Below are 27,178 nucleotides of genomic sequence, written 5' to 3'. Positions count from 1 at the left end.
AACTACCTCACCTTCCTAAAACCTCTACCACAACTACATTATATTCATTCTTTGTCACTATTTCAGCCTATATTACAATAATAATAATAATACATTTTATTTATAGAGTACTTTTAACAATACTCAAGGACAAATAAAATATAGTCGGGAAAACAAAAATTATTAGAATATTACACATACATTGAAGTTTGAACAGTTTTTTCTCAGATTTCTCGGCATGTAGTTGTCAGGAAATGCTCTTTGTAAAGGTCACACATTACTGCTTGCAACGTTATGATGTGGCCAATAAAACAGCCAATAACTGACCCTGTGAAACATGCACAAATTAGACTTTGTCTGAGGTTTTATCCTCAGGATTGAAGATATATCATTTTAAGGGCCACAAAGTCGTCCTGGTAAAATTAAAAATGTACTTTTCAGTTTACAAATGTTTTACAATCAGGTTTCATCCTAAGTAACAATTTAACCAGGATCCCATCATACTGTATAGTAGTTACTAAAAACAGACTTGGATAAAGAAATTAAGATACCTTTCCACAAACTGAGGAGTAGATATAAATGATCTTCCTCATGTGTGCGCTGGGGTGCTGCAGGTTTGAATGTATACATCCCAGCAGCCCGAGGTGAGCCGTGTGCACACATTTTGAACAAACTCATCGACACAGTGTGGGGAACCACAAGTTATCACACGACGAGCACAGGGCGAAACTTCTTAGTCATGACTAAACATTTTAAAAAGTGATATTTCTCAACTGTGCAGGAAAATCGCAAATTGTTCCAGTTTATAATGTAAAAGAGAGCAGAAATTTTAAATTATGTAATGTAATCATACCGCGGGACCTGATTTCATTTAAACGAGGAACCTCTTATAAATGGAGCCTCAGATGTTTATGAGGAGAGGGGCGATATTCTTCTGAGTTAACATTTGATGTTCCCATTTAGAGGCTTTATAAAAATGACTTCATGTAACATTTGGTGATAGTGTATTCAGAACATGCTGTTTTAAGCAAGAGGAGAAGTTGATAAGATGGCGAGACCTCATCCGGTGTCAGCGCTGTCTGTTAAATCAAGGTGATGAACGGGGACCTTGAAATGACCAGAGACCTATAACAGAATGCTCCCTGTGAAAAGGCCAGCCGTCCAATGGGCCTAAATCGACTCCCCGCTCATTTACATGAGACATAAATTCACATTTAAATGGCAGAAAATTGCTTGGATGGCTGATACACTGGGGCATATGAAATTATAATTGTAGTCAGCCGTGTGTGTGCGTTTGTTTGTGAGGGTGATATAAGATTGAAGAGATGTGTGGAGGAATTATGCGTCCAATAACTGAGATGGGATATAAATATGGTCATGACAGTCAGTGGGATGTGCCATCGGCCCATTTCATCTGAGAATGCAGTGCAGGCCTAAATATCAGCAGGTCCCACACCGAGCGACTGGTAAATTAAAACCTGGTCTCCCCAGCACAATAGAGAAGTGTTTTATAATAAATCAACAGTCTCCTCTGAAGAGTGTTCACCTGAAAGCACATTGTTTTTAGTGTAGACAAGATTAGTCGTGCTGCAACTAACCATTACTTTTATTATCAATTTAATTAGGAGATTATTTTCTAAATCAATTGTTGGCTGTGTAAAATGTCGGAAAATATTGGAAAAGTCCAACGTGATGCCTTAAAATTATTTTCCTGTTTTGTCCGACCAACAGTTGGCCGACCAAGATGTTCAGTTCACACTGAAGTAAAATGGAGAAAAGCCGCAAATCTTCACTCTTGAGAAGCTAAAACTGGAGAATGTTTGATGTTTCTGTTTAAAATAATTACCGAAAGAAATTATTGATTTTTCAGATATTTGCTGTCAGCTGAATAAACGATGAATTGACTACTCATTTCAGCTTCAGAGATGAGTAATCCTGGTGTATAAATGCACGACCACTGATGACAACTTATATCAGGACTTTTGTGAAACAGCGTTCACTTTAATTTAAACACACATTAAACCAGTTTTTCTAATCTTGTTGAACCGAACATGTGGCGTATACATGGCTACATCCCTCTGTGCAGCTCGGTACTGTTACAGTTTGAACCCTTTTACTCTGCCAGATCTGTCCTGACCCCCCTCCTCATGCTCCTACTCCTCTTTCCCTCCCTTTCTTTATCCATTTTTTTGTCTTCCACCTCTGCAGTAGGACTCCTCTAATGGAAAAGCTGGAACAAATACACATGTCACATCAGTTCATGCAGATCCCAATTGTTTTTAGGCAGTGTGCACCTCCTGAGAGGTCTATGAGTTCCCTGCGTTTCTCAGCATGGCCTCGTAAATACAACCCCACACCGTTTCACAGCGCTCGCACACTGTGTAGCACACACTCAGGCTTACAGACTCATATACAGTACTTGTACATGCAGCATTTCTCTGCATACGCTCTCTCAGACTGCACCGTTATGTCCATCTGAGTCTCACCCCACATCATTCAGTCCAAACTGGACCATCAACAAACAGTACAATATGGCTCACCAGGAGGCCCCTTACAGACCTGTTTCATAATTTGGGCTGCTCTGTCCATTGTATCGGCCTCCTTTGATAAATTTACCTCCAACTGATACAATGCGTCAGTCTTTTTGTTAGAGGAAGACAATTGCTTGTACAGTGGAGGTCGAGGGCCTTAATGAAGTGCTAAAGCACACACATTGGCTATAGGGCACAAAGGTCATTTATTGCTCTTAACGTTAGATGACAGCTAACGAAGTAGACAACACTTTGAAAGGACGGAGACTAAAGTTCATACGGTGATATCATTATTTTATTGTTAAGTGCTGTATGCGGAGGTCATTAAAGCGTAAAATGAACTTGTTGAAGACTGAATTTGAAAAAGCCATTGATAAGTCACAGTGAGAGACTAACTGAAGAAAACAATGATTTGTGGTTTGAATAGATTGTCCATGTCAGGCCGGTAATGTGCAGCAAAAACTGGACCTTCCCAGCTAGCGGTTCAGAGCCCATATCTCCTTACTCCTTGTTTTTGTTTGATAATCCATAGTGCATACCTTAAGTTTTTCTTTTCAAAACCAAATCACGTAGATTAAAAGCACAGCTTAAGTTTGCTTTAAACCTGAACAGTTTTAAAATGTGTGACTAAAAAGTAAGTCTTTATTGCAATGAGATGTTTTTAAAAGAAATATATCAGATATCGGATGAGTAGAATAATCTTTATTCGTCCTTTTTTAATAGCAGTGTTGCATGATTTTTATGCTAAACTGTTGGGGGGACAGGTTGGGGGGGCCTCATGATGTTGGGACAGATGGCATTTAGCTCTAGCTGTGCCGAGCTCAGTGGGACCCAAAGCTTAAGAGGTTAGGCCTGTCAAAACCACTCTGTTCATTCACTGCCTAACAAAGTGTGGACTGTCAGCCTGTTCCGTTTAATAAACTTAAGATTTTTCTTTTGTCAACGCCTGAGCAACACTTTGCAACTCGGTGACCTGAATATCCCAACATGCAGTGGGGCTCAATGGAATAGATGGCTCCTCTGGCAAAAGATTTTCCAAAATGTGTGGACATGTGCCAACTGATTTGGTCAGTTGAACTGCAATAGCTGATAATGTTTTTGTTAATTAAACTGAATACAGTCGGGTCAAGAGGATTTTTCAGCGTGAGCTGTGCATGACCATTATGAATATGTGGATGTATTACATGTAAAACCGTGTGTTTTGTCGTAGTGGCAGAGAGAGAGGGAGGGGGATACGACATGGAAAGGTCCTCAGCCAGAATTTAGTCATGGTGAGGGGTCGTTGCGGTTTTATGGTAAAGGACTTAACCTCTAGGCCACCACAATGCCCCATATTCAGTATTTTGTGGCACCAAGTCCACATAAAATATGACATTTGCATCATACTTCACCACAAGAGGGAGACATACTGTAACCTGCAGAGTGAATTTCCATCATACTGTACAGTGCATCGCCCACACAGGACTACACTACACTTCTTATCTGCAACAAATAACCTGACGCAGAGCAGTTTGCTTCAGTTTGTCTTCTGTGATTGTGCAGAGTTGTGAACGTGCTCAGCTTTGTCGTCTCATCCTCTCGTCTCCTCCATCTCTCAATTTGTTTCAGTGTTCGGGGTCAAAGGCTGAAGGCTGGTGAGTGGTGACCTGAGTGAAAGGCCTGGATGACATCTGACCTCTAACTGGTTGTGGGCCTGACCCCAGAGGATACAGCTCAACAATGGAAGGCACGTGCCTTGGCCCTGTCACCATGGTAACAGAGGACCTTTTGGAACGTTGTTGGGGGGGTGGGTCAAACCTCAGGCTTTATGCTGATCGGTGTTAACCACCTGCTGCCAATTGACTCTTATACATATAACATGTACCCACCACTGTGTGTGTGTGTGTGTGACAGGGCACATGACAGTGACGAATCTTAGGGCTGACTGGGTAATCTCTGCAGGCAACTGTGAAGGTGCTTTTATATTCTCACAATCACCTGGAGAGATTCTGCAGTTTGTCTAATATAACAAAAACTATTAAGAATAGTTTCTGAACAACATATTTGTCCCTTTTTATCTGAATGTTTTCTCTACAAAATGTTCGGAGGAGACAGCGTGTTTACCAAAGGTTGGCTCAAAAACTGTCTGTTCACCTGCAACAGTGATCAAAGAGGATTTCACACCTAAGCTTAAGATAATGATCATTGCACAATAGAAGAAATCTCTGTGTGACGGTCTTGCTTAGTCTCTTTATTCCTGACTGTTACAAGTCAAAACATTTATATTGTTTAGAAGAAGAAAATAGGGCAGATTATTGACTTACAGTACTGAATGAGGGCCAACAGGTGCAGTCCACCTGGAAGAAAACGTTTCACATTTAGTAGTCTCTTTGATGTAGTCATGCTGCACAAGCTGCACACTCACCACAGGCGGGGGTAACCATAACCACCCTGATCCTGCCACCCCCCACCACTCAGCGAAATACACACACACACACACACACACACACACACACACACACACACACACACACACACACACACACACACACACACACACACACACACACACACAAATATCACTTTTTATCAGAATCTATGTAATGTAATATATTGTACAGATGCATTTGTTCTGTTTATTATTATTATTATTATTATTGTTATTATTATTATTATCATTACTACTACCAATCCTCCTGTCTGAGTCCTCTCCACACTCTTACCCCTCCTCCACCTCTGATTTTCATGTCTCATCCCCTTCTGCTTGTGTTCTGCTGTGTTTTGGTGAAATCTCAGCTGGCAACTGTGAGTCGTTCACTAGCTCCTCTCACAATGGCCTCTGGGATTATGCTAAACACAGCGCCTCGGCTGCTCTCCCCATCGACCGGCATCAGCAACGCCCTTTGGAGCACACAGGAAAGAGATGGAGGGCTCTCAATGAAGATGTCACTGCAATTACACAAGCGCTTTTCACAGACACCCCTCTCTGTCTGCTCTTCCTCCTCTCACATCCCCCTTCCCCACTTTTTAAAAAAAATTCTTTTCGACAGTCTTTTGAAGTGCAGCCTCATCTCTTGCAGCTCTTTCATAATGCATGCCCATTTTGAATTTGCATGAATTCACTTTCCAGATGCTTCTGCTGCCATCTTGACTTACAATGATGTGTACTGTACAGTATTGGCTATTGTATTAGAGCAGGATGAAAAGAATAAGAATGGCTTGTTTTTGTACTACTGCTCTCACCATTAAGAGATATTACAGGAACAAAATATGTTGCAAACTATTCAGCCTGTGTTTCCCCTGCACTGATGTTGGGGTGAAGAAAGAGCTTTCTGATGTGGATGATACTGCATCAGGAACTGATTGGCTGATGCTCAATAGCCAACAGTACCTGATGCATTGCCTTCAGCATCGAAAGAAACATCACAAAGCGCTGACTTTTTTTTATGCTCTGAAAAATGTACTTACTTGGTATATTTAGTTGTTAGTATGAGTTTAAAATGTGTATTTCTACCCCTAGGTCTGTTCAAAAGAGATAATAAACAGATTCTCAGCAATATACTTGCCATGTGGTTCCCCCAGAATGTGTGTGCGGACTGCGTGTGTGTATGTGTGACGTATGTTAGTCATCGTTGTGGGCTGGGGGATTAGGTAATAATGATCACAGAGATGTTGTGAAACTCAAAGCGGTACTTATGTTAAGCTAAGGTCCAATCTATCACTCTGACATTTAAATGTATGTTTCGTGCTGTCTGGTGTATTAAGTTCCCCTCGTGTTCACTGAAGTCCAGATTGGTCGCCTGGGTCATTTGAGGTCTTATTAGCATTTTGTTTCTATCACAGATGAACTATTCTGCAAAAATACAGTTTTTATAAATGTGTATCTGTAATGTTGGTGTGAGAGAGATCATCTGCTTTGACTTTAGTAATGTTTCTGTGGAGAGTTTCTCACACCTAGAGATGCACATGGTTGGGGGGGTGGGTAGGGGGATACAAATGGGGGGGAACCCACCCGCCGCGGCCTCGCCTCTGTGATTTGCAAGCACGACTGTCTCATTTGGTTCCAGTGAGAAATAGCACCAAAGGGAATGTTCTCTCTCTCTCTTTCATCAGCCTTGGATAAAATCTTCTATTAATCTCTATAAACTCTTTCAAAATGGCTTTGATTACTTAAAGGCTTTATCTTAATGTCTCTGCCTTTTTTATGCATCTGTTGAAAAGCATGCCAAGTAAAATAAACTTTTAGTTAAGAGTCTAAGCCTTTTGCACATTTATTTTTTCTAAGTGTGTACTTGCATCTACAGGTTTTTGCAATACCATTTTATTCAGTCATAATGTGAGCAGACATGAGTATCACTACAGTGCAGGAACCTGTTAAACTCTTCAAATTAAACACTTGATTTGTATCTTGAAAGAGAGGAATCTGGTTTTGGCTAAGAAAAGTCAGTTTGACTTCACACCTGCAGGATATGGCAACATCCAGAATGTATCTGCAATCCTCTGTCATCCACACCCTGTGAGGAGAGGTCAGGAGGTCAGCGTTAAAAGAAGCTTGTGCCAAGTGCCTCCTCTGTCCTCTCATATCAGCGAGCTGTTGGCAAACAGACACACATATGCACAATCACTTGCTGTCTCTTCACCCATGGGAAATCCAGGAAACCATGCCAATTCCAGCAGATGTTCCTGAAGTGCAGGCATCTTGTAAACACCATGAAATGTATTAGAGGCTAATGTAGTAGTTGCTGACAGAGGTCTTCAACACATGATTTGATTTTACCACCTGCTGCACACACATACTGTACATATACATACAGAAGCATCGTGGTCCCCCACAGCATGATGGCTTTCCCCAACCTTATTGAGGTATAATCTTAAAATAACTCACAAATGGTGTGAGAATGTAAAAATGAAATGGGAGTTCCTTGTAAATACTGAAATCATCCCAAAATATAAGAACAATACCACTAAACTCCCTAAAGAAGTGTTAAAAGAACACTGGTACAGGGAAAAGTCATTACATATTTAATTGCTGATTTTTTAAACTGAATAATCTATAATGAGTTATTGATCAATGGATTTTAGGATCAAGCTTTACTGCATGTGTGCCCAAATTAGAAATGCAGTGTTACTTGTAAGGCTTAAAAATATGTTTTCGTGAATAAACGTGCAGAAGTAGAACCAGTTATGACTATACAGGAATTTCTGATAACCCAGAATGTAAGATTTTATATTTTTATGGTGACTAGTCGTCAGTCCATAGAGGGAGCCACTGCAGCCTGCTGATCATTTACTGCAACCCGGTGAGAGAAAAACCCTGAGCTCAACCTGCCCGGTACACCGCCCCCAGCATGTCATACTGTACGAGCTGCATGTTCATCACAAGTGCTGCTTGCACTCCAACAAACCATCTGACATCCACTGCACAGTTTGCAGGATAAAAAGGCTTCGCGCGCTCTTGGATCTGCAGCAAAACAAAACACAAACCAAGGACGTTTTTCTTCTGCACGCCAAGAGAGTTGGAGATCTGCAGGTAATTCCAGGTACGTCTCCAAGGCGCCATGGGATGACAAAGCTACTGCATTCAACGCTTTGATCATGTAATGAAAACTGTACACACTAAAGAGCTGCTCATCTCTGCAGTGGCACTTGTTTCTGATTTTGTTTTGCCTGTCTCAAGGAATTTTCCAGTAACAAGTGTCAGTATCCTGAGACAAGGCTGGAATCAAGAGAGCGCACACAACATTTGATCGAGCAGCTTGTTAAGTTGGACATGTAACCTATTTAGTGCAAAGGCAGAGATTTAATCAACACGAGCTCTGTATGGCTGATTAACTCGTTCATTTTCCCGACACTGACTGACACACAAGGGCATGTTTACGCACGATCTTTACGCGTATTACGCACTAATCCTTTTGGAGAAAAACAGCAGAACAAGACTTCACTCAGTCGAAGTCGCAGATTTAGCTGGAGCGGTGCCAACATAAACATCACGCCAGCAGCGGGAGATGTTGGGACTCGTTAAGCAATGCCATCAATGATGTAATAACTGGTATTAAAACGTGTAGGCTTGTCAAGCAAAAAATGATCTTGCACGCTCTATCCACTTTGTTGCTCTGCATCTCGTTACAGTGCCGCTCCGACGGTTCGTCGACATGCTGGGGATCTGCGTCTTTCTTTGTGCGCTTCTCACACACGTCCTCTCTCAGGAGGCTGAGGAGCCCATCTCCTACACAGTAAGTGGAAGGTTTTTTAAATTAAATTTAAATGTTAGTGCAGGTTTTACCATAAGGTGCTCTGGTTGAGATACTCCACCTGCATTTCCTGATGGAGAACACAGGGTTTTTACAAATGAAAATCTTATGGTGATCATTATCTTTCCCTCACAGTGCACAGAAGGGTATGAATATGACCGTGTGAGGGAACAGTGCAGAGGTAAGAAAAAAGCCAAATTGAACTGAAAAAACTTTTCATGTTTAATGAGTGTAATCCTGTCTTCATTTTTCACCTGTTTTAATCAAAGCTTAATTTAAGTCTTACCTTTAACCAGTTCCCGTACAGAAAATGAAATGGTATATGAAATGTCTTTGTTTCTGTCTTTCTGTTACACTGCTCTTCCTGTGTCAGACATCGACGAGTGTACCTTGTTAGATGATGCTTGCAAAGGGGGGATGCAGTGTATTAACCACTTCGGTGGGTACCTCTGCCTCCCCAAGAGCGCCGTCATCTATATCAGTAAGGACGGTGAGCAGGTGCCACTGCCAGATCCTGTCCCCCCTGTTCCTCCAGTCCCACCAAGCCTACCACACCTCCCACGGGTGTTGCCAGGTGGCAGGATCTCTCAGCCTAGCCGGACCATTCGTTGTGCACCCGGATTCACTGCAGATGACCAGAACCTATGCAGAGGTAAGATCAGCTGCTCATAGGCTGGGTTTGAAAGGGGAAAAAACACTCCTCACCCTCTCCTTTCAGCTTTAAGATGATATTAAGTAACTTGAGAAACTAGCCTTTCATTTTTGACTACTTTATGCCAACACATGGAAACTGTTCCTCTTATCTCAGCAAGTGGTGTTGACAAGCTCCTCAGGAGAGAAATCGGATTCTGTCAGCAAGAACAGAGGTTGAACTACAAAATATGCTTTGCCATGCTTGCTCCATTTTTTTTTCTTTAATCTTGCAGAATATTCGAAGATTTGACTTTCAGCCAAGGAGGCCTTCATGAAACAGATTACAAGAGCCTAAAAATGTAGTGTAGATTGGATTCCCACTGCACTGACTGCTGTGTACTGCAGCATACAAACAAAATTCAATCTTGATATTGAAAAGTATTTGGCCTTAAGGGGTTCTTATCTCCTGAATATCAACAGCGTGCTTTTGTTGCGCTTGGCCAGATGCAGTGCTGCTGCCTGGAAGGATGTGTCTCTAGTGGAGCCACATACTGTAGGTATTTGATAATTACTTGCTAATGACTTCAGAGCCTCAATAAGCAAAGCTGCAAAGGTGAACTGTACATCCATCTGTCTGACAGTCATCAACAGCTAAACCATGCGTAGCAGCCAGATGTGCTGCAAGCTTCTTGTTTTTTTCTTGCCGTGATGTTATGTTTTCTAAACTCTTTGGTTGCTCACAGCATGATGTTTTTGGCCTGAGTTCAGCTACTTCCTAAAAACATAAAATGTGTTCTTATTTTGGGGTGTTGAGGTTGTCTGCTTCAAGGGAAAATCAAGAAGAATTTATAAAATTTGTGGAAAACCTTTACACCTATAGTGGATATTCCCCCGGCCTTGACTTGCTTTTGATTTTGGTAACTGCACAAGACTGTGTGGGTGTGTTTGAACGAGACTCTTTGATCCTCTCAAATGGGGAGTGGTTTAAAGATTTGCTCGCTCTCTCTCTCTCTCTCTCTATCACACGCGGACACACACACACACGCACACACACACACACACACACACACACACACACACACACACACACACACACACACACACACACACACACACACACACACACACACACAGTAGTGCCATTCGTTGCTGCTTTATGCCAGATGTTCATAGCTGAACCTTAGAAAGAATCTCTGATATCTCACTCGTAACCTCTTATAGCCTTTAGTTTGTCATCTGTCTTGGTTTAAATGTGAGAGAGTGGTTTGGGGGTGGGGGGTTGAGATATGAAGAGTTTGCTCTATAAATATAATGTTAGAAAAAGTGCATTACCGTACATGTGTTCAGTGGTTAGCAACTCTTCTTGCCAAAAAGGCAAAGGCGTGTGGTGAGTGGCGATGTGGCGAGGCCTGCGGTCACAGGGCTGCAGTGAAAGTAACAAATTTGATTTTACACCTGGGGCAAAGATATGTGTGAAGTGCTTTATGTGTTTCTCTGAATTGGAACCCAATTAGGTTTTATGGGAGTGTAAAACATGGCAGCATATCAGCTAAAGTAACCACATAAGCGAACTGGCATGGGCATAATACTTAGTCATTCGCTGGCGTGTGGTTTCAGTGCATGGGCTAAACAAAGATAGGCTGTTGCTGTCAGTGTTATTGCTTTGAAATGACTGCAGTTTTAACTGGAAGGCGTCTCGTGCTGGTTTTTTTCTGTATAGTGTTATAATCTTTGTTTACATCAGTCTCTGGTTTCTCTGTCATTACCCTTAACTTGCTACAATGAGCCAATTGTTCTTGGACACAGAATTGTCTCTTCTTCTTCTTTTCTTTTCCACAGTGGCTGTTTTGCACAGCTACGTATCTTGCTAGCGAAGGAATTCCCATTAATTTCCAATGGAGGGGGGGAAACCTCAGTGTATCAAATAGCGCTTACAGCAGGCTCCTTCCCTGCTAACTCACCACTCTGTGGAGGAAGCCTAGAGTGCCGAGTCAGGTAGGGCAAAGGGAAGGATGAAAGGCTGACACTGACTAAATAACCACAGAAGTGCCGGAGCACTAACCAAGCCAGGTTGTAACAACGTCATGGCTTGAGTTGTTTTGGTGACTTATTGCGGTGTGTGGCAAGATCAGCTAAATCCTCTGCACAAAATGGAGCCAATTTTCCAAAACACAACCTAAATTACTAAAAAAAAAGTTTCTGAAAAGGAAAAAAGCTAATATGAAATACACTATTCTTTATGCTGATTACAAGTTAAACAAACCACAGATTATATAATACACTTTACCTATATTTTTCCAATTAAATGTAGCTTATAATATTCATTTCCATGTGGTCAGCTATTTGCATATGGGCAAAAAAAAGCCCTTTGGCCCTCAGCGTGAACCTGAGCTTAAGTGTGTGTTGTTGTAGTGACACATAGGGGAAGCTGGCGCCCTACTACAGTGCTGCCACACAGAGGAACTATGAACTTTTACTGTATGTGTGACAGCTTAATGATGCCTCTCATTTCCATGACCTCCCCCTCCCATACAGTACATACATACACACACATACTTGCTGTGTTTTTCACCGGGAGATGCTGACAAGTGGCAAGGTGAGATCACTACCGCCCAGAAATTAAAGTCGTCCATCACAAGTAGTCGAATCTGTTGTGAAAAAGCAGATACAGTATATTTAACTCTCACTGTTTGTGAGTACACCCCCATGTTTAAGAAATACTAACATTACTTAACTTATCGGCATCTTTATATTGGCCAAAGATGCACGATATCTTATTTTACACCATGTGGGTTCTGTTATTCTCCTCCTGTTATCCCTCAGTTTACATACTTTAGCTGCTGCCTTTTTATTATTCATCTTTAAATTAGATACTCATGAGCTGCAGTGTGGGACATGAAAGGGCATGCCACTCCTATTTACCTGTCTGGTTTCCTGAGGTCAGGTAGGCCACATTACTACCTACATGCCTGACTAATTTCGGCTACGTCTGGACACTTCTTCACCTGCACTCGATGGAAATCTTTCCTAAATATGTTCTATTAAGACTCTTTAAGCCCTGTGTGACAGAGAACGTGTGTTCTTTTCCGAACAAGGCCGAGTGCATGCAATAACATTTTTCCACGAACATGCAATGCACTTGGGAGGAATATCTCTGGAATGTCAGTGGTGGTTGTTTTTTCCGTTTGCTCCCATCTTTTGTGATGGTAGGAATTACTCACCACCTTGACAGATAAGCATCGGATCGATCTGCGAGACGCAGGAATGCAGAGAGCAGAACAAGCAGAGAGAGCCCAGCGGTTGCAAAGCACAACAAGACGCTGCCAGCGAGCTTCATGATTTGACCTTTAGAATTTATACTTTATAGCTTCACTTGTTGTTGTCTCATCATGACATTTCCCTTCGAAGAAATAAACCCCAGCCACTGGTTTTTACCGATCCACAGACAGTGTAAAAAGATGTGAGGAAACACAGCAAGCAATTGCAGTTTTTCAGGAAATTCCTTCAGATGTTATCCTGTTACTGTTTGTTTCTCTGTAAACATCCATCAAAGATAAGGGAAAGCAGCATAGATATGGAAAATGTTGTTGCACAGAGGGAACACTGAAGTGAATACGATACAGGAGACACAGGATGTTAAATTAAGACATTCTGCAACAAATTTGTTGTTTGACAGGAAGTGAGATCAAACACACAAAGCCTTTGCTTGTTGAAAACTGACCCACTCTGATAATCAAACAAAAAGACACCTGAGACACTCCTTTGTGCCTGTTGAACCCTCCTATTACCAGCTAAGCTCTTGTCTTCCACCTGTGTTCAGACAGGTGATTTGCACTGTCCTGCATCAGTGCACCTTCAGTGTGTGGTTGTCCCAGTGCCCTGTGATTTTACAGGCCTGCTCAGGGAACCTGCTACTCTGCAGCTTAAGCTGTACCAACTAATTTTTGGTAAATGAGTGTAGCGTCTGAACATTTTAATTGCAGTTGCTTTTTAGCCATGCTAGCAGTGTGGTCCTATAGCAATGTCGTGCTGCTGGTAGGTTGAAACTGAAATATCTCAACAACTATGGGGTTAATTGCCAGACATTCCAATTCCCTCTAGATTAAATGTACTTGTTTTGGTGACCCCTTTATTTTCTAGCATCATCATCACATAAAAATGTGAATTTGACCAATCTTTGTTTTATGACTAAATACCTGCAACACTAAGGAAAATATGATTGACAATAAGTTACGTATAAATTAAGGGATGGTTTTCGGTTTCACAGTGCATGCTGATGTAGCACAAAATACCACTGTGCCTAAGTACGACCTCACAGAACTGATAGCATGGCTGTAGCCTCTTTCAAGCTCTTGGATATCAACTTTAGTAGCCGCCTCAAAAATCCAGTCATGATCTGTTGGTTAGTAGCAGTTATCAGCATTACTGATTTGTTTGACTTTCAAAACTCACATTCCGTGTGTAAACTGTATCAGAATCCCAGCCCATCAAAAGATATTTCAGCTGGTAAAAATGACCTATTGTCACGTTGGAGTGACAGATGCCATCTAGTGGCCGTAGTAATTATGACCTGGAGATGACGTCAATATAAAGTGAAAAATTCCCATCATCAGAGGTGGCCGGTTGAGTGGATGATGGCTCGAAAGATAAATGGGAAAAAGTGGATTTAGCTGCAGGAGACCGCTGCTTGCTTCCCACTTCCAACTGTGAGCGTCATCTTTCCAACCGCGAGTCAAGACAGTTTTAAAAAAAACGTAACTACAATTGTCGTGGTGTTTACTGTTGCCATGATGACGAAGGTTGCCTAACTGTAAGTAGTAACTCACACCACATGTCAAGTGATCATTTTAACCAAAACCATGATTTTTCCCTAACTGTAACCAAGTCGTTTTTGGGCCTAAACCAAACCACAGCGTTGTCACACCATAAAGCATGATCATTTTTTAACATAAAACATGACCATTTTTTAACATTGATTTGTAACCGTTTTTGATGTGGCATATTAGAAAACATTCCTGTGGGTCGTCCTGAAGTGCATGGTACAATCGACCTATGTGTCAGTTTAATTATGAGGTTGTCTTACAGAAACCTGTTGATGTTGCAACTCCTCAGCTGTTGATAAAGTTCTTAAAAAAGACTATTTAACCCTCTTTTATCGATAGATGTATTTTGACATTGGCAGTGTATCTACGGAAATGTTCTTTTAACCTTCTGATCTTAAAACAGCCAAAAAAATCCAAAGAACTTCAACAACTTACTTAAACAACCACAGCGATAACATCCAAAAACAAAATAAACACATTACACGAGGAATCTTCACATAAATGTCATTGCAGAGAACATTTCCAGTGGACATACCACTGTGACAGTATTTCTTCAGTTTCTTATGACTTTTAGTCTCCATTAATAAAATCCAGTCATCCTGCAGGCAGCTCCTCTTTTGGCCTGTGTACTTTGCTGCCAACTTTTCTCTGCCATCACATCAACGGTGGCAGAAAGGAGCAAAGGGGAAGCAGCTTTGCCGTGTCTCCTCGGTGCTAATGTTGATTCTCCCTGAGGTCGGTGACTGTTCAACAGCCAGCTGCTTCCTCCTCTGATGTGCTTACATGTGTTGATCTTTCCGTTTACCTCATGATGGAAAGGGACACAGTACTGCTATAAATCACTGTGACGCTCACATGCGCTGGCAGATGTTCTCCTCTTCTTGATTTTTGTTATCGCAGTGGTATTTTGGCCATATTTCAGCATCCTCATTTACAGGTTTCATTCCTTCCATGCCACAAACTTGGTTTAAAGGCCGTAAATGGCTACAGTCAGTCGGGTAAAGTGATTGATCTCCAGGTTGGATAGCAGGAGAGTTGCAGAGCATTTTCAGAGTAACAGGAAAGGTTATTATCTGTCGGAGCAAAATGGGAATGTAGCTGGCACACTGGATGGATTTCAAGAACGTCAAGACCCTGCCCGACCTTTAGAAGAGTGCGGAACAAACTCACAAATCAGTTAGTAAGTATCAGCATGACTGAAACTCCTGTTCCTCCTGAACAATGAGAGCGATGAGAGGGGAATCTTGGGAGGGGTGCGAATAGCCAGAGCATGGAAATATTTCATGCCCTAATACGGATGGAAATACACCAAATGTAAGGCTTGAGTGTCTTGAATTCTTTGATTTCTTATCAGCTTTGTGTTTGGGCTTGCTATGAAAGGGAAACACTACCACTCCCATTTGTCCTAAGGTCATGTACAAGACAGTAAAAGCTGCATTTCACACTGCACTATAGAGAGAATTACACACAAAAAAGAAACAACGTGCAGCACTTGCCAGGAGCGGTGATATTAAGGTGTTTAAGGTTGAGCAAAACCAAACGCTCAGGGGCTGGTGTATGACATGCTGATAAATTTGACGTTGTGAAATTTTATGGGCTATTAACATCGCACATCTTGCCCCCTGCTTTCCCAAAGATTGAATTATCCAATAATCAGAGGGAAACAGAGATGCTGTCCAACAGCAGGATGGCTCCAACTGTTCTTTGGAACAACTCCGGCTTTCCACTGCAGTGGTTCAGTGAAAACAAGACTAAATGCTCTCAAGTGATAATTACAACAAGCCCTATCATGTCAGAATAAATCTGGAGCAAATAACACATTGTTCTGAATTCAGGCCAAGCAATTTTTAGTCCCCGTTTTGGACACACATGCTTTTTTTTTGCATGCATATGCACGCACATGCACAAGCAGCAAGGAAGCACCTCTTGACAGTGTATGACCCATAAGGTGTAGAAGAAGGCCATTTAATATTCGAGCACCTCAAACAGGACCTCAGATACACACACCCACCTTCTTGTCCACACACTCACATTCTTTGAGCTGCCGCCATCCCCGTTACTCCCCCAATTCCCACAAGGCATTTAGAATTAATCTCCTTGAAAAGCAAGGAGTTTTTAACTCTGACATCACATATGCACACACGGCCGTAAATCTAACTTCAAATCTTAAAAAGCACTTTTTTGTTTAAAAAAAAAGGCCTCCACCCTTTCTCCTCATTCTTTCCTTCCACTCTTCTTCTGGACTGCCTTATCTTAGAAACTAACAGACTGTGTTAAATAAATGTTGATAAAAAAAATCTGACCTCAGAGAATAGTCACTTCTCCCCACACGCAACACATCATCACTTTTGATGTCTTGTTGCAGTAAAATCTGTTTTTCTGTGTAAACTGTATGGGCTGTACTGGATGTGGTAAGCTGTGGAGGCTTTATGGGACTGAGGAGCCAGCCAGTGTGGGATGCCCTCCCTCCCCACCCACACGCACACACAAATGTCTGTGGAACTTTGTACTGGCAGCTTCTTAAAGGTTTAGTGACAAAGTAGCAGTTACCGCAAGATATTCCTGTGAATGAACCTTTGGATTGCTTTCAGCACATATGCTTTTATTTAGAGATCTCGAAGCTTTTGTGAAGGGAGTGAGGATGACTCTGACTTTTCCGTACATAGAACTTCTTAAGAAGCATCACTAATTCATCACCTTTAAATAATTTACAGTATATCATGTGCAGGACGTTCTTTCCTGTAACAGTTCATGGTTTCTACACCTCATGTTTCAGAGTGTTGCAACAGTTGCAAATAATTGCCCTGCACCAGCAACACCTTGTTTAGTCATTCATGTAGCTATCTACGTAGCCAAAACCGCTCTGCCCAACAGTGGCATAAATGTTGTTGCTTTTTCCAACTGAGTGACACTCCAAAATCATCCCAAGTGCACCTGATGTAATTCTGATAGGCAACTATGACCCAAAACTGGAGCAAATGAGCAAATGCAGCTATATTTCAGTAGCTGATTCAAGGCCGAAGCCTTGAAGCCATATGTGGACCAGCTCTAGCTCAGATTTTGTCATAAATTAAGTCTGAACTAGGTTTGGCACTACAGCACACAATTGCTTATAACAATGTTTAAACCAATCGCAGCAGTAAAACAACTCAATCAAAGATGTAACCTCTCCTATTATGAAACCATTTTCCTGCTTGGCTAATTACCTGATTTGTCTTATAGAACCACCTTGAAATTGTTAATTAATCAAATAATCTATTGGCAAAATATTAATCTGTAACTATTTTGATAATCAAATAATTGTTTTAGTGAAGTAAAAATGGCCAACGTTTGCTGATTTCAGGTTCTCAAGTCACAATTTGATGCGTTTTTGTCAACTGAATATTTTTTGCTTTTGGATTTGGTTGGACAAAACAATACATTTGAAGACATCACCTTTGACTCTGGAAATTTAATCAAGAAAGTAATCCGTATTCATGTTCCCCTCAAGATGAATCTTAATAATTTGGTGATCCCCTTACTTTTTATCTACTTTTTATCATCAGGTCAAAATCTTTTAAATTGGGCGCAAAGGTGGTCGAGTGGTTAGAGAGCATGCCATATACGCAGCCGACCGCGGTTCAAATCCCGATTGGAGGTCCTTTGCTGCATGTCACACCCCCCCTCTCTCTCCCATGTTTCCTGTCGATCTACTGCTAAATAAAGGTGTCTATGCCAACAAAATCTTAAAAAAAAAAATCTTTTAAATTTTGTTTCAAAAATAATGAAATTGGCAGTAAATTGTAAACGTGATATCTGCTAGACTTCAGCATGCTAGCATCTCATTATTAATATGTTAGTATGCTGATGTCAGCATTTAGACCCAGGTATAGCCTAACAGAGCCACTCGTTGTAGACTCTAAAGTTAATAAGTTAATTTATCAGTTAGTGATGTCTGAAAAACTGGCAAACTCACTAAAATCATAACATTTCACCGGCATCACACTTCTGTTGTCTGCGTCTTGGCACTGTGACAACATCAACAGTGAACTTTTTTATCAGTAATCAGGAGTCTCGGACTTGTGTTGTCTGAATCTGCTGCCAGAAGGCAGGGCATTTCCAGTCTCAATGAATCACCAAATACCTCCAGTAAGTAGGCGTGGCTGTGATTCACATTCAACTTGATCTCAGCTTGCGACTGTTGCTCTGTCCTGTTAAACTATTTGTTGACATTCATTCAAATATTTTGTTGTTTTGGTTGATGCAACAAGACTGCACTCCCAGTGCTCCTGTCAGCTAACTGCCTGTCAAGGCTAGCTAACACTGTGGCGACTGTATTGTTGTCAGCCTGAAAAATTCTGCATGTTCAAATTACATCATAGATAAGTGTTGTTTTTGTTGAAGCTGTTTAACCATGTTTATAATGAATGCCACTAACCTGCAAGGTAACACGGATCTGAATATACTGTATCATTAACTGAAGGGATAACAACCGTATTGCTTGTTACCCAGACAGGACAGGTGCAACCCAATCAACCCACTTAAATCTTTATAAATCATGCAAAAGAAAGATTTATGTTGTGTTGTTATCTGTGGCCATACACACCACAATTGGAAATATATTATCCACATCCAGAGCAGGTAGATCACTTTGCCTAGGAGGCTGCATCTGAAAGTTGAAGACCCTGATGCACCAGGGCTTCCTGTCACAAAGGTTTTGGGCTTCTTCTAGTTGGTCGGTATCCCCCTGTTGGTGCCGGTTGCACTTTCCCAGATGCCTTTCAAGCCACATCAGAGCACAGATTTTCCAGGACAACACTGCTTTTATCTTTGTCCTTTTCTAAGCGGGTCAATGAGCAACAAGCCCTTTCTGTGCGCCCCCCCCCCCCCCCCGTACACAGTTTGCACCTGATGTCTCTCAGGTGCACCTCTAGATAAGCCTTGCTTTTGTCCCTAACATACTGACTTCATCTTATCACTGTGCCCCCATAGAGCTGAGCACATTTTAACCCTCCTCCTTTGACGAGTGAAGACAACTTACCTTCTGTCCACCTTTTGTTTCATGGGCTTTCCACAGCAAGTCAGGCCCATTTCTCACCGGCACTAGTCCCACTGGAGAGAGGAGGCTGTGGGATTGGCATTTGAGGTAGTCAAAGGGCATGATCTTTTCCAGCTGAGACCACATCACATGATGGATATCAGTTCAAGATATCTGTGCTGCATCAAGTTGGGCTTTCCTGCACATATAAATCAGATCAGTTTTACAGGTTGGATCATATGATCGTATCTGTTGAAGCAGCACAGCCGGCATAGGAAAGAGGAACACAACCTCAGATTCAGGTGCCTCTTTTCTGCTGACTATTATTAGGGTACATATGTGTCATATCACAATGCAGTAATAGTAATTCCCCCTCTGCTTTTGTGTATGTGTGTGTGTGTGTGTGTGTGTGTGTGTGTGTGTGTGTGTGTGTGTGTGTGTGTGTGTGTGTGTGTGTGTGTGTGTGTGTGTGTGTGTGTGTGGTATTGAGGATAACTGTCTGACACACTGTTAAACTGATGCCCACTGGCTGTCTGCATATGAAGGGTTGTGTCAGACCACCCAAGAGGAATGCTGGTGGGCCTGTAGGGATGAGAGTATATGGGTGTATTTGTAGTGTGTGTTTGTGTGAGAGAAATTGAGAAAGACAGAAGTTCAGAAAAAATGGGATGAGAGGGTTGCATCATGTGTTACTGTGAGAAAAACTTTTTTAAGAGGCTCTGGCTTCAAAGAAACCACAATTGAAAGTTTGTGTTTTAAGATCAACAAAAAGGAGAATCTTTCCCCCAATGAGTCATTTATTGTAGCCAAAGCTGGAATATTTATATTTCTGTTGAAAAAGTAACTTTTTTCACTTTAATATTCTGTAATATGGTTTAAGTCAAAAGAATAACTTGAAAGAAAAAAGGTACTTTACACTTACACTTCTGATTTTATTTACATAAACAGTTATTTTTGACATTGAGAATATCATATTCATCATAAGTGAGTCAAACTAAAGTATATACATTTACGCTGCAGTGAGAGTGGATCTTTTTCACTTAGGCTTTGTGTTGCTAAACTTCTTATTCTAACATGAAAACACTACTTATCATGTTATAACTCATTAATGATGGGGTGTGAGATAAAAGATCTGTTTGGATCTGTGCTTTTGAGCTGATGGATGTCTGTTGAGAGAGCAAGGCATTATGGTAGAAAGCACAACATCAGTAGAGCTGTTCAACTGAGTCTCTCTCACACACATATACACACACACACACACACTTCCCCCTTTCAAAAAGCTGTCCTGTTAGTAGAAGATATGATCTGTGTTTTCCCCTTCACCCAGAGCTACTGAGTAAAAGCCCTCTTTATTTGATCACCCGGTCTCTGTGCGAACACGTGTGTTTATGCCCATATGTGTGTGATGTGATGGTGTCAGTGATCACAGATTATACTGTCTGTGGAAAACAGTTCACACATCACAGATCACATGGTAAATACTGTCCAGACATGTTGCTCTGCTTTGTCTGCCATATGTTTCTACCTACAGTGGAGCAGGCATTAACTACGTGTAGCTTCTTCTCAGTGTGTCTGTGTGTGTTGTTGTGCGCGTCATTGCAGACATAGACGAATGTGCGACAAGCAGACACACTTGTGGCCCTGAACAGACTTGCTACAACACCAGAGGCTCCTACACCTGCCAGTGTCCTACTGGCTTCCAAAGGAATGGAGACCACTGTGTAGGTGAGTCTCTGTCATTAACAGACTCACAAAACACACTTTGTCCTCTCACTTTATCAAATGAATAAAACTGTAGTGTTGACCTCTTGAAAATGTTTCAGTATCTGAAACTGATCTAATTTTCCGTGGATTTTAATATTTGGCAAACTACCTTTCTATCAAACTCGGACCTTATTAATGTCAGTAAATCTGTCTTTATTTCCCCAGTTTAATTAATCAAGTCTGATTCAGGGGAATGAACATCCAACCAGTGTGTGTGCCTGCGTACATCGTTGTGTGTGTTTGTGTTTTCCTGCAGACAGAGATGAGTGTGCCCTGACACACTACTGCATGCATAATTGTGTGAACACCCAAGGCTCTTACTATTGTGAGTGCAACGCAGGTCACAAGTTAGCCAGCAACAACCACAGCTGTGTTGGTAAGTCATGTGCATGTGTGTGTTTGTGCAAACATATTATACAGATTATAAAGATATTTTTCTTAGATTCTTCTTTGTAATTCAAAGATAGCCTCTCAGACAAGTTATGTTGGTTTGGATTTCCAATTAAACTGTTGCTGGACTGCATATCAATAGATTTGTGCACCTATTGCTCTTTGCAGGCTGAATGCAAAGCACCATAATCATCATCGTCATTACTTCTATTCATGTAACACTTCTACAAAGTTTACAGGAAAGAAGGAGAGGAAGTGGAACCATACAGCAGGCAAAAAGAGAGATAAAACGTGATAAAAGAAGCATTACTTGGGGAAATTAATAAAAACACAAATAAATAAAGTTATAATCACATACATGTAAAGAGATGTTGCAATAATACACAACAGCAACACTCATCCTGTTTCTCTCAGTCCTCGTTTTTTCCAGGATGCAGATATTTGAAGGTCAGGTTTAAATTTGGTGCACAAGCTGCTGCATGGAATGCCTAAATGCTCAAAGCAATCACGAGACTGACTGTGCAACTTGAATTCACACAGCAAATCTCCCACTGAAATCAAAGACAGTTATTGAAAATGTTGTGTATTGACAGAGAGTTGTTTATTTCTCAAACATATTTAGAAATCCATCAAAACCCCATGACTTTGCTCCCAGTTATGTTGAAACATGTGCACATGTGTTTTGTTGAATGTGTGCATATGTGCGTGTCTTTCTGCCTTCTTTTGGCCTGTTGTGTTGTGGGGAAACCCACAGAGAATTTACTTGCCAAATTTACATAAACAAATTAAATAGTGTGTCATTTTTTTGTTTTTTCTTTGCGCAAGATATTTCTGAGTTGATTACAAATTTGTCTTTGGTCTCATCTTTGGACTTTCATAATAATGCACATTTCATACTTTATGGTTTGGATACTAAACCTAGTTTTTGAGATCTGGGAACATGATAACATTGGTATATTGAAGTCAGACGGGGCAAGAAATTAAAATGGTTAGATAGTCACGTTGTAAACAAGCCAAGTTAGTCGAATATTTAACCACTTTGTCTGGAGATAAAAGCAAACAAGCCACCCGTAATGTTGGTAATAATCTCTCATCGCTGAGGAGAGCTGTGTATGCACCACTATAGCAAATACAGCAGGCCAAACTTTAACCAGGTAATTGGTCTATAAACTGTGATGGATGTTTACAACTGACCATTCAGTTAATAATACCCAATGAGTTTTGCTAACCTAAACCCTGTATGAATGTCTGACAGATTGTGTTTCTGGCCTTGTACACAGCATTCCTAGATTTCACAATTTAACTTGGTGAGTATGTTAGTAATATAGATATAAGTGGGGGCCGAAGCTATGAAAACAAGTGTCAAGTTGCAGTAAACTAGAATAATCCGACAAATATATATGTTAACCTCCTGCATTTGTTCCAGATGTGAATGAATGTGATGTGCAGACTCCCTGTCAGCACCACTGCTACAACCTGATTGGCTCATTCCTTTGCCAGTGTGACCAGGGCTATGAGCTGGCCCAAGACATGGTCTCCTGCCAAGGTGAATATTCAGGCACACATACTGTACATACTATATACAGAAATACAGTTGTAGATACATCCATGTTTGTGCACACCGTCATATAAACATTTGTGTGTGTACATATTTCCTGGACAGACATTGATGAATGCAGCTTCTCCAGCTACATGTGTCAGTACCAGTGCAATAACAGTCCAGGCAGCTACTCCTGTGAGTGTCCAGAAGGATATCAGCTCCAGGGGAATAGGTTATGTCAAGGTATTGCACCTCTCCACCTCCTTCCATCAATCTTTTACTTAATCCCTTCGTAGTTTATTTATCTATTTTACCCTCCTTTCTATTTTCACACACAACAAGGTTCCCAACTGAGGCCCCTTCTCTCCCTCCCTTCCTCCTTTTCCTGAACTCTTTGAAGATAACCTTTGAGAGGAACTTGATCGTTCCTGCTATCATCCACTATTCTATCTCTCATGTGGGGAATGAAAGCTGCTCTCAACCAGCACTGTCATGGAAAGAATGCAGAGGTTAGGCAACACAAACACAGCAACGTTGTGTTGCCCTGCTAAGCCACCTCTGTGAATTTATATGCATGATGTTGGTTTCTTGAAGTGGATTTATTTGAAGCTCCGGCGCTCTCTCAAAGAGTGAGCTGTTAGTTTTTTCCTCTCCCCCTTGGTCAGGTGCAGTCTTTATAGAGAGAGCCATGAATCCGGCTTGTTGTGTCAGAGGGACCTTTTGGTGATGAATCCAGTTTGCTGTGCCAGAAATAGCCCCGTGGTTTGGGGCACTTTTGATGGGGCTATTTTCATGGTGCTGCAGGGAAAGAAGTGCTGTTACGCTTGTGTGGTGTTGCGTCGGGGGCTTCCCTCGACTACAGCCCTGCAGGCTTCCCTCTTGTGTTTCCTTGCATTTCCACAGCTGCTGGAAATGCATTTAAAACGCTAAAGCACCATTCCCCAAACTGTACTGAACTTAGCCTGTGTTTTCACAGCTCTGATTCATTAGGCATGTAGAGTTTGTGTGTGTTTTGGAAGTGAAGGATATTAGCATTGTCATCCAGCTATTTTTGGCTATTGAACAGTTTTTTCTCTCTCTGTCGCCCTGACAAACACCAGACATAAACGAGTGTGAGACGGGGACCCATAACTGCCAAGATGATGACATGTGCTGGAACTATTATGGAGGCTTCCGCTGCTATCCTAGAGACCCCTGCGAGGCGCCTTACACCAAAACCTCTGAAAAGTCAGTAAATATCATCCACTTATTTTGTTTCACTATTATCAGTGCAGCCAGTCCCGGCTGTGATCGTCATAATTTTTGTGTGTTTGCAGTCGTTGTATCTGTCGGTCTCAGACTGAATGCCAGGGTCTCCCTCCATCAATTGTCTACAAGTACATGAGCATCCAGGCAGACCGTACTGTGCCAGCGGACATCTTCCAGATCCAAGCCACCAACATCTATGCCAATACACACAACACCTTCAGGATCAAAGCTGGGAATGAGGGTGGGGAATTTTTTCTTCGGGTAAGTTAGTGTGAATTTTTTTCTTTGTGTTGCAAAAATGGCTGAGGGGAAAGTGTAATGGGTGGTAATGTGCGGAAAATAATTGCTTAACTGTTACAGTGATGTGATCCTATCAAAGTTGAAAGTTCAGACCTATATTAACGTATGACACCTGTTACATAGTCTTACAGTTATGCTGTGTTCCCCAATTTCCAAGATATTATTTGCCACTCTCCGCTAGCAATAAGTATCAACCTCATTGTGGCACTAGAGGAAGTTACAGAATTACCAAAGTCATTAGGATTCGTCATCTGGGGACAGTGAATGGGGACCGGAGTGGTGTACCAAAACTGCAATCTATAGAGGCCTTCTGCTAGCATGGCTAAAAAATTCTATTCCAATATACTAAATCCTACCAATGTTAAATTATATAAAAAAGAAATGTGATAAATCTGTATTTACATACTTACTTATTGTCTGATCATATTTTCTTGCAGCGTTCCAGCAATGTGAGTGCCATGCTGGTGCTAACCAAGCCTCTGTCAGGCCCGAGGGAGTACATTGTGGACCTGGAGATGATCACTCATCATCTGACCATGAACTACCGCTCCAGCTCACTGCTGCGACTCACCATCATAGTGGGGCCCTATGCCTTCTGAGCTCCGCAGCTCCCAGCAGCCTAACATAAGTCTGGTTCAGCAAACATAACAGTGTAACACAGCAGATGCCTGTATCAGCATAACATACTGTACATTTTCATACATTACATGCATACAACATATAACAGAGGCTGTCCCAGGTCAGCAGCACAGCACTTACAATAGGCTTGCTCATGACAGTCTAGATGACGCTGTAATGTGACCACTGGGCATCTTTTTCTATCAAGGCGCAGGAAGCATTATAATGTTTTCTATCAAGGTGCAGGAAGCATTATAATGAATAGTTTTAGGGTTCAAGCACTTAACATCTATAAAGTTGAAACATTTTTGACTTTAAGTGCCTGAAGTGGATCCAAGAAAGGCAGAAAAAGGTGCTGGATTCAGCATTTTCACTTGTAGTACTTGTTTGCTGCATTTGTACAAAAAATTGGGAACAGAGTAATGGCACTCAGAAAAAGAGGCCTAGTGGACACACATCCTAACTGTGATGAATTTTTGATGCAGCTGTACCTACATTTATCACTTTGTTCAGACCACAACTGCTTACAGTAAACCTGTGTGTGCATCAATGAAGCACTCTTTTATAAGTAAGAGGGGGGGAAAAAATAAAATATTTTCTATATAAATGTACATGAAAACTATCCAGTATGAGCAGCTTTTGAGGCAAAATCATTTACAGACCTTTTAAATCACAGCTTCTGTTGAAAAATGTTGTAGGGGTTAGTGCTGCTGCGCCATGCTATTCATGCAAGTTTGTGTATAGTTTTACTCATGAGTAATAATTTCCAAAGAAGTCCAGAACAGTTCAGAAGTGTAAAGGGAGGGAATTTGCCAGTGAGTTGAGTGAGTACTAAACTTTGTACGACAACAGGCTTGATGCTCATAGACTTTGCTCCCAGGAGTGAAGTCATGTACATACCTAGGTAACAAATCTGTGTGTTGTGTGTGTGTGTGTGTGTGTGTGTGTGTGTGTGTGTGTGTGTGTGTGTGTGTGTGTGTGTGTGTGCGTGTGCGTGCGTGTGTGTGTGTGACTGCCTTTTTTAATGCATGCAAGCAAGTGGAAGTGTGATACACAGAGGGAGAGAGAGAGGGAAAGAGTGAGAAAGAGCTTGTTCGCTGCCCTGGGTTTCTGTGGATGTGGTTGAGCTGTTTATGTGTTTCTGTGATGCAGTCTTAACAGCCCTCGGTCAGAGAGGCAATAACAGTGAGCCTCGAACTCAAGAACACGCACAGGAAATGTCGGCTTTCATAACACACCTTGGCATGATGCACTTCTGTGCTTGCTTAAAGCCGACTGACCGCTTCACTGGTGCCACAGTTATTCTCCAGAGGAACAGCTGGGCCTTCTAATGTCGGTCCCAGGCAACAAGTCACACTGGCACCAGGCTGACTTGCGTGATTGAGATAATTACAGTGCTTTGCCCTGTAGCTGGTGCATGTGGGACACAGGGGATTATTAAAGTGTTAATACAATGCCACCACACTTTTGGCAGAAATCTTTCACTACCTGCTTTTGCCTTTCATGACTCCATGTGTCTATTCTGGCTTATTGCTGAAACACTGTACACTGTGAACACGCAGCACTGAAAACCACATTAACCAGTGCAGTATGTTATTGGACTCGTCACCACTTTTTTGTGCAGAACAGTACAGAAAGTTATCCATCTTTCATGTGGTTTCAGCCGTAGTGCCTTAGAGGTATAAACACAAACAATATAACACTAATCTAATCATTCATGCTGTCAAGACTTCCTTCAATGAAATGCCTAATGTTTTTTTTCCTCTTCTATTTAAAATATATTTTTTCATATGTATCTTATATTGATTGTACTCTGAAGAGCAAAAGTTATATTGTTGAATAAAATATGATGGATAAATGGGACCAGGTCCTGCTGTTTTTCTTTTTCATATGCAACATTTTCAAAACAAAGCAGGAAATCGTTTTTTGAGATGTGCATCATAAGAAATGCAGCTCTGTACTGTGCACATGCCAAAGCGAACAAGACTTCTGACTTTACATGCAGTATGATGGAAAGTGCAGTGGTTGTGAAAAAATGCTCCACTGCTCTTCTCATGCTTTCGGGAAAATGATGATTTCATCTGAATATAACAATGATAAATGCA

General features: G+C 41.4%; 1 protein-coding gene across 2 annotated transcripts; it reads left to right on the top strand.

Annotated features, from left to right (window-relative positions):
• Positions 1-7,870: 7,870 nt before the first annotated feature.
• Positions 7,871-26,936, top strand: LOC133991727 (EGF-containing fibulin-like extracellular matrix protein 1). 2 transcript variants are annotated; one of them, XM_062430251.1, is made up of 11 exons: positions 7,871-8,029; positions 8,619-8,722; positions 8,876-8,921; positions 9,114-9,392; positions 20,816-20,938; positions 21,234-21,353; positions 22,794-22,913; positions 23,031-23,150; positions 24,008-24,134; positions 24,224-24,416; positions 24,893-26,936. In XM_062430251.1, exons 2-11 carry the CDS (start codon positions 8,642-8,644, stop codon positions 25,052-25,054), a joined length of 1,371 nt encoding a protein of 456 aa, XP_062286235.1. In that variant the 5' UTR covers positions 7,871-8,029; positions 8,619-8,641; the 3' UTR covers positions 25,055-26,936. The 2 variants fall into 2 exon arrangements, with proteins under 2 accessions (XP_062286235.1, XP_062286234.1); XM_062430250.1 differs by lacking the exons at positions 20,816-20,938; positions 21,234-21,353 and having other exon boundaries at positions 7,946-8,029.
• The last annotated feature ends 242 nt before the right edge of the window (positions 26,937-27,178 follow it).

Source organism: Scomber scombrus, chromosome 12 (assembly GCF_963691925.1).
Source record: "Scomber scombrus chromosome 12, fScoSco1.1, whole genome shotgun sequence".
In the NCBI taxonomy this organism is placed as follows: domain Eukaryota; kingdom Metazoa; phylum Chordata; class Actinopteri; order Scombriformes; family Scombridae; genus Scomber; species Scomber scombrus.
The sequence above is the reverse complement of the archived record's forward strand: the minus strand, read 5'-3'. Positions and strand labels throughout refer to the sequence as shown.